Source organism: Cynoglossus semilaevis, chromosome 8, assembly GCF_000523025.1.
Source record: "Cynoglossus semilaevis isolate Cse_v1.0 chromosome 8, Cse_v1.0, whole genome shotgun sequence".
Lineage (NCBI taxonomy): Eukaryota > Metazoa > Chordata > Actinopteri > Pleuronectiformes > Cynoglossidae > Cynoglossus > Cynoglossus semilaevis.
This window is the reverse complement of record NC_024314.1, coordinates 21,893,578-21,902,370: the sequence shown is the minus strand read 5'-3', so window position 1 is coordinate 21,902,370 and position 8,793 is coordinate 21,893,578. Positions and strand designations below refer to the sequence as shown.

The 8,793-nt window shown below is 37.5% G+C and overlaps 1 protein-coding gene across 1 annotated transcript in view; it reads right to left on the bottom strand.

Annotated features, from left to right (window-relative positions):
- The window catches only part of snd1 (staphylococcal nuclease and tudor domain containing 1), a 187,762-nt gene that overhangs the window by 178,013 nt on the left and 956 nt on the right, over positions 1-8,793 (bottom strand). The window contains exons 2-4 of the mRNA XM_008315686.3: positions 6,323-6,472; positions 5,398-5,518; positions 4,469-4,550 (exon numbers count right to left, since the gene is read on the bottom strand). Of these exons, the coding sequence (XP_008313908.1) occupies positions 4,469-4,550; positions 5,398-5,518; positions 6,323-6,472 (353 nt within the window). The remainder of the gene's footprint in view (positions 1-4,468; positions 4,551-5,397; positions 5,519-6,322; positions 6,473-8,793) is intronic.

Here is an 8,793-nt window from a genome sequence, read left to right as displayed (position 1 = left end):
TTTTTTCAAAAGCAAATGTGTACTCAGTTAGGCAAACCAGCTAATTTTAAAAATAGTAGGTAAATTGATTTTTTTTAAATGCAATTTCTTTCAATTTGTCAGGAGAGGGTCAAAGAAAAAGTTGTAAATAGGTCAAGATTGTGGGGCTTGACAGTAGTCTGATCCACAAAGGGGGGCGCTATCGGTGTCATATTGAGTGCAAGACCGGAAGAGACAACGCCATCTATAAAACACACGTCTGTTTCCTCCGGTCTAGATCCTTGGTTTTTGCTCAGTATTGCCTGAAGCAGACGTTAGTCTTAAAATTAATCTAAGCAGTTTCTTGCTGACTGAGCAACAACGGTGAAACTTTTCTATAGGAAGCCATCTGTGTTTAAGCTACTTAAAGTTTAAGTGCTGGTCAATAGAGAGGCAGTGTATGTGACAGTAAATATACAATCAATGACAGCAGACACAGAGGAGCCCCAGAGATTCACACACAGACCTCGGTACTCATGCAGAACCAAATTCCCTCGTGAAGGCTGGAGATTGGGAACTTATCTGCATCCCACAGGATAAGCATGCAGAACCAAATTCCCTCGTGAAGGATGGAGATTGGGAATTTATCTGCATCCCACAGTATAAGAAGATTTTTTTCTTCTTTTACATCTACATCAGCAGCTCTCGTGACCAATATTGTCAATATGAAATCAAAACAGATATTGACTGGAAAGGAAATGTATAACTGAGCAAGTCTGCTGGAACAAAGGCTACAGCATGGATTACATACATCTGAGTGTTAGCTAACATTTTACAATCTAGCCAGGGGTCAATCAGTGTGACCTGGACATTACGCCACATTATCATGGACCTTTTGCCCCTGTGTGTCAAAACTTTAACTATCAGGTATATTCTAGTCTTATTTGCTGTAGTTTTGGCTGCTGGCTGTTCCTGTTATAATCCCTGGAGAGGCAATGGCCCCTTAGGAATTATAACTGAAGACATAAATCTTTCAGCTACCAAATCTGGAGTTTGTCACTTTCTGTCTCTCCCCAATCTCCCAGTCATGCTCCAGACTGGTAATTCCCAAAGTGGGGGGCAGGCTCCTGCATCGGGCCAGGAGCTATTGCAGAGGTGCAGCAGAGCAAATTAATTTCTATTTCAATCATTTCTATTGGTTCCACAGTGGAAAAAAAAATCACTGACTTGTAATTTAATTTTCCTTGCTGAATCTGATTTTTTTTTTTAAATTAAGTGTAATTTGAAGAATAACCACATATTCTAAATTTAAACTCTAGATCTTGTAGTCTTGCCCTGAAGATGTCATGTTACCATGGTAAAAACAAGCACATGAATTGGTACAAAATTACATTTACCTCCTAAAAATGTTGGAAAATCAGTAAACACACGACTGACGACATCTCTCCTCTCAACTGGCTACTTTGTGGAGCCAAAATACAATAAGCTCAATATTAAAGAACTTTGTTAAGCCATTTAAACTCCCTGTTGTTTTTGTCTGGTCTTAAGAGGATGTCGAAGAATAAAATAAGCCTGGTCTTAAATGAAGTGACTGGAAGGGTTTCCAATCCTGGTGAGCAGTTAATGCCCACAGAAAGCACTGCTCACCCCCGAGATGTTTACATCAGTCCAACAGCACTTCTTTAGGGCTTCCGGTTAGAAAGACACGACGGGTGGTAATAAAGCACAGCTGGTGTCCATGTTAATACAGCTCCCCTCTGCTGTGATGAGTGGATGTTGGATAAACCAGTCAGTCAACGCTCCTGACTGTGCTTTTAGAATTTGTCAAAACCAAAGGGTAAAAAATCCTGAAATCTGAACATTTTTCTAGCTGTAACCAACTCAGCAAATGGATAGAGGATTTTTTTTTAATATACTCTCACACACACACATATATATATACACACACACACACATACATATATATATATATATATATATACATATATATGTATATATATATATATATATATATATATATGTATATACAATGGGGGAAATAAGTATTGAACGCATTAACTTTTTTGTCATTACATTTATTTCCAAAGATGCAATTCATGTGACATTTCTTCCAGACACTGGTATTAACTCAAATAATCCACACATTAAAAGAAATCACAACATTCAAGTCCATATATAATGAATATGTGGAATTAAGTCCAAGAACACAGGAAAAAAGTATTGAACACACTATCTGAGACTCGTTTAATACTTTGTGGAGAAGCCTTTGTTTGCAATGACAGCTTCCAGAAGCTTCTTGTATGTATTAACTAATCGCCCACACTGCTCAGGTGTGATTTTTGCCCATTCCTCCGTACAGATTGTCTTTAAATCTTGAATATTCTTTGGTGCCCTCTGGTGAACCCTTTTCTTTAGTTCTTTCCACAAATGTTCAATCGGATTTAAGTCAGGTGATTGACTGGGCCATTCTAACACATTGATTTTCTTTTTTTTAAACCATTCGAGAGTCAACTTTGCCGTGTGCTTCGGATCGTTGTCCTGTTGAAAGGTCCAGCCATGTCTCATCTTCATCATCCTGGTGGATGGCAGCAGGTTCTATATATATATATACATATATATATATACATATATATACATATATATATATATATATATATATATATATAATGACAAGAAGGCTGACTGAGCAACAGAGTGAGACACAGGACACACCACAGATGATTGATGAACGTGTCTGTTTCAAGTGCTGCTTAACTCAACACCAAGGACGGCATTTTTTATGACTGATCAGCGAAAGTCAAAGTGAAACTCCAAAGCAAGAACCCATCTGTGGGACGTAAAAATGTAAATCTGCAGCAATTTGCAAGCAGCATCATATTTTATTGATCTGTTACAACTCGTTTTTCACTTCTGAAGAAACATGGATTAAAATGATACTGTCATTTATACTTAAAAACTCCGTAACAAACATTAGTGAAACCAAATAAACGTTATACATGTATCAGTTACTAGACATTTCAGGTGCATCAGTGGTTTAAATGACCACAGATTTTTCCTCATTCTTAATTTTGAGCCTAAAAATGTGTCTAATTTAACAAATATGTTGTATTATCTTACTGTCGACTACTGCCTCTGTACTACAGAGATGTGTTATTTATCTTAAAAATACAGTAAGAACATAAATGACTACATTCTTTTGATTTAACAATAACACTGACACTGCTTTGGCACTAATTGTGTGTTTCTTTCAAACACATTTAAGTACCAGGTTGTTTGGGAAAAATCACTTAAAATGTGGAATAAATTGCTATTTAATCCATTTCTTCAGACCTGGAAAAATTCGCTATTCTGCTCTTGCTTTGGGTACATTATTCATTCTACATGACACTTATTACGTTGATTTATTTTTACCTTGATGTGTTTTAAAAGTTTCAACTTTAAATCAAATCCAAGTTCTTGTATTTCAGGACATTTCAGAGATAAATTAGCACAAAAACTCAACCATGTTTCTGTCTGCACTGGTCAGGATCAGATGGCTGTGCACTTTCCCCAAGTAATTCGTTTCTGAGCACATGTTCAACAGCTCTGTCCAAAAGCCATCACCATCACCATCACCCCCTAATTATTATCACATTATAGTTGGTGTGATCAGTGTAGCCAGTCACAAAAAGCGGTAATATTGTTGGGGGGATAAAAAACTCCTCTGTGAGTAATGTGCTTCCCTTTTGGCTAAACGATGCCCACTTACTCTTAGAGCATCATTTACATTAGCGCTGGTTCAGGGCCATTGCACAGGACCCATGAAATGGGTCATTAGAGAAAATATTCACGTTCATGTCTGTTCATGTTGAGACGTACAAATGTAGCAGCACGAGTCAAATTGCTTACAATGTGTGTAATGTGCAAATACTGCCACTGGGGGGCCTGTGCGGCACTTGTGGTGTCCTACAGCGCCGGGTGTGTTGATGTATTTAAGGGATTGCTGCTTAAGGGCAATGTGGCGGAAAAGGGTTTGAGAGGAAGGTTGCTGCTGCTGCAGCAGCAGGGTAATACTGCCCCCATCTGGCACATGGGGGATTTCACTCAATCTCACACAGTGCGGCAGCTGATGCCATCTGTGCATCTCGCTTCAGATTCACCATTAGTGTATGAAGGGGGAGCTTGAGTAAGTAATAGATTACAGCAAAGTGCTGACAATTTACTTTTTCTACCCATACTGTGAAACCTAGTACGCAGCTGTAGACAAAATAGTGGAAGGGAAAGTAATGGATATCTGTGTCTTCACCTGCAACACCTGTGAGATTTTTACCTCAAATATCCTTTTTAAGCACAATGAAGAGTATTATTTACACATTCCAGAGACATTTAAATACAGACAAAAGTTTTAAATTACTTTTTACACATTCCTATACCGTACATAGGGGGCAGCACCTTTCACTGAGCATAAAAAAAGTTTATTTTAACAAACAGCAACAGAGCACAGAACTTGTATGATTAAAAAAAATCTTACTTGTTTCCTCTAATTCCTTCCCTGCGGACTGTGGCGAGGCCTTCGTTTACCAAGGACTCTGCGATGTTTTCGCCGGTTGTGTCTGAAACAAATGCACAGAGAAGATTATTATTTTCACCTTGCATCAATTGTTTTGTTTTCTTTTTTTTCATTACACTGCAGTTAGAAATACACCAGGTCAGCTGGAGTAAATCAGTTTGTTTTTATATAAACAATTTGCAGCTACATCTTTCTGCAGTGAATGAGCACGCAGATAACAACCTATTAAAATGGAAGGTCAGGCTTTTTTTTTTAAGCACAGAATGAACTCATTACTATTTAAACTATTTTAATGTGAACTCACTATAAGCACGTTTGGAAAAGTTTATTAATGCCATGTCAAATGGATTAATTGTAGTTTAATAAAAACACAGGAGTTTTAAGAGAGTCCAACCGATCCTGCTTCTCATTTAAATGTTCTCTCAGTCATAGGATTTCTTTGCCATTCATATTTATAACTTGTCAGAATTCAAAATTACTTTTTTATTTAACATTATGAAACTCTTTCCGTTTAACCCACTAAGGTGCCACTTTAGTTACTTTAAAAAAACTCTCAGCTATGGGAAGTCCCTGATCTTTTCTCTGAACAGAGTCTAATGAAATGCAAAATTGAAAGACAAATGTTAACAGTATAATACACCACAATGCTCATATTCTGGAATGCAGTTTCTAAAGATATATTTTTCCTATTCAATTATATATCACATGAGCCTAATTTATCACAAGTAAGTAAGAAAAGCAGAATATCATCAGCATAGAAATTATATGAAACAACACTATACTAAAAGGTTTGACAAGAAAAACAAGAAAAATAAACACTGATGGTGTCTGGGACCTTTAGTACCTCCCTGGACACAGTTCATGGTGTTTATCAGTGACAGTGGACTTACCTTTGCCCAGGTAGACTATGCCATACTCTCTGCCTGAAGGGGTCCTGATTTCCACAGTGAAGCACACTTCTTTGCCGATGAGTTTCTTACGCAGGAACTCTCTGGCTTGAAAAGCCCACGGCTGCAAAGCAGAGGGATATTTATGCTCAATTTCTAAAAAGTCAACCTGATTAGTAGTTAAAGTAGCAGCTAATTTTGACAAATCATCTGCGGACGAATTAAACAACTACTACCACATAGCACTGCAATTACGGACGGACTCCATTTCAAGTAGCGGACCTCTCTAAATGTTGAGATTTCTGTTGCTTTTTTTGCAGCAGTCAGACACAGTTATCAGATAAGTAAATTGTACTGAAGCAAAAACAGTTTGTACTAAATGGAGTAATTAAAGAGTGTGATGATCCTGTTAGAAAAAAAAAACCTGCAGTGCTTTTTCATTATGATCCTATCTTTGCCACAGCAATTAACTTTGATCTGTTGCTGGTATTATTTTTATCTAATATTAAAGAGAAACCTAATTGGAAATTTGTTTAATAAAATAAACACCAGGTTTCCATAACCTAGGTCAGTTTTTAGTAGAATAACACCTTTGAAGAGATAGACACTTTCAATATTAACAGTTCAGTCTGCAATCTGTAAATAATTAGTACTGTAATTTAGATACATAAATAAAATAAATAAATAAATACATTTTTTGATGTGGCCCCAATACCAATGTATACATACTACTATATGAAATCTTAACAGACAAGAGAAGACACAGGTCATGTGACAAAAACTCCACTTCAGTGACAACAGTAAAAACAAATATTATCACAACAGAGTGTGTGTGTGTGTGTGTAATGCATGGCTACAGTACTAAGGAGGACCTTGTTCTGCCTTTGACAAACACACAAACATACCAACACAAAGAAAAGGGTCTTACCTCATCAGGGGTGTCCTTGGTGTCAGGCTGGGCCTGGGCAGCCCGACGTGCCATGGCTCCCGCTCTGATATTGCTGAGATTGATCTGACGTTCCGGGGGTGGGCCACCTCTGGGCTGGCCTCGCACTATGATGGCACAGCCTGAAAGGACCTGGAGAGAAACAACAAAAAGCATCAGAAGGAGAACAAAAAAAAAAGCTTTCATACAGAGCATCAGTTACGTCAGCAACTGCTGGACTTTGCCAGTAACATTTTTAGACAGTTTACAAACAGACACTCCCAGGGTACAAGCACTATTTAAGCACTTTCAAGGTCCATTTTAACTTCTCCAGCACCTTGAAGCTTTAGCTATACAAAGTCAGAGACGGAGGCCGATTCTGGGACACTGGGACAATTCACAGCTGAAGACTCAAGACTTGACCTCAGACTCATCCTCAAAAGACTTGAAACTTGACTCGGACTTAAGGTTTGAGACTCTCTCATGAATCTCCATGAAAATCAATGACACTACAATAAATTACACTTCACATTTCTTACAGCAATAGGATGCCAATAGAATGAGTTCAATGAGCGAAGACTAATTTCAATCATTTGAAACTTGACTTGGACCTGGTGCAGAATACTTGACTTCTGGTATTGCTCCTCAAAGACTTGTGACTTGGACCGAGGGATGAAGACTTGACCTGGTATTACTCCCTCAAAGACTTGACTTGGACTTTTTTTTTTACAGGATCTCAAAAAACATTGACTATTGAGCTGGCTAACCTTCTTTAGGCTAACCTCTTTTTCAGCAAATTAGACTAGTCTTAGTAAACATTTAAAAGTAAGCCCATGGTTACTAGCTGAGATTGAACAGAATACAAAATCTGAATGGGGATTTTTTTTAAACATTTTCAAAACTCAATGCAAAAATAAATAAATAAATTGTGCCTTACTCTGCAGGAAGTATTCATATACAGTAAGTTGACTATACAATCAAGGTTGCGCAACAGCCGACAGGTATGGTTGGGTTACCTCGTCTTGGCTTTGACAACCGTGGCATTTATGTGAATCTGAGCAAACACCTTTTATCTGTGGACTCTCCAGTGGGTCAGAAGGGAGCATCACCACCCGCTGTTGATCTAAGATGTGAGGCCTGATAAAGTCTAGCTTCAGATTAGCACCGTTACCTGCTTTGCCTGAGACAGTTCCCCTCAGGGACAGGCCAGGCTGATGGGGTTGATGAAGATTTTTTAAATATGGACTTGTCAGGAAGACAAAACAAATAAGATTAAGAAGTTTAATTTGATTACAAAATGACCACAAATTTGACAACACAGGTTTGTCAGAATGTCATTCTCTTTTCAAAGGCTGATTGAGTTAAGGTGCCAATGTTGAATGTAGCAGATTAAGGAAATTTAGATATACTGATCAGAAAGAAAAAAAAACTTGAGCAATAAGAAAGTCTGCTTTGAGACGATTCAGAAAGAATAAAAAAGTAAGTGTATCGTAATTATGACAATTAGTCCGTTTGAAAAACATCAGTCTCTGGAGAGAAACCTTCACCTGCATATACACCACCAGGGGAGAAAAACCTATGCTAACCTGTTTACATCAGTTGCAAATGTTCTTAAAATAGAACTCCCTCACCTACACTGAGTACATCTGATAATTCACAATTTCAAGTAATGTTGATGTCTGCTTCGCAATCTGTATGTGGTGATGAATCATTTCTGTTCACTTAAGGAAGATTATGACGCTTATGTTGTGTGTCAGAAGTGTTTTGTTTTGGGGGGGTTTACACACAGACTGTAAATAAACAATGGGGATTGCTTAGTGGCTCTAACAAGGTATTGTGAAGTCTCATCATATAAATAAAGTTTTGGGGAAATGTCTGACTAAAAAAAACTACTACTAGGATTAACTACACCTAGCAGTGTTAGCTTTTACTTAAACATTACTTTAAATCTATAAATAAACTGTTAGAGTTTAGATATTAAGACATGTAAATATATTGTAAATTGTGGGAGGAGTAGCATGTTTTATTTAAATATATAAATATAAAATATAAATTTTATTTAAATATATAAAGCATTTCATGCTTTTAAGGTTTCATAACAGACTATGCTTACTTCTAATAAAGTTTTGACACTGGAAGAAAAGTGCAAACAAGATGAAAACCTAGTTTCCTTGAAAGCTAAATTCCATTTAAATGTATGGGCTTGGTCAAGTCTACGAGGGAGAAAGTGAACTATAGGCTAGACACAACCAAAGTGAATAGAAGATTATAGGGGAGCACTGGAGCTTTAGCTACGTGTCAGTTTCCTGTGGTTGCTCTAACCCTAACACACAGCAGTTTCCTGTGGTTGCTCTAACCCTAACCCTAACACACAGTGGGGAAATGCCTAGGTTAAAACGTCTTGAAGCACTTACTTTTTTACTTAAGTTTCAAGCACTTCAAAGTCCGCACTTTGATTAGTTCAAGGTAGAACA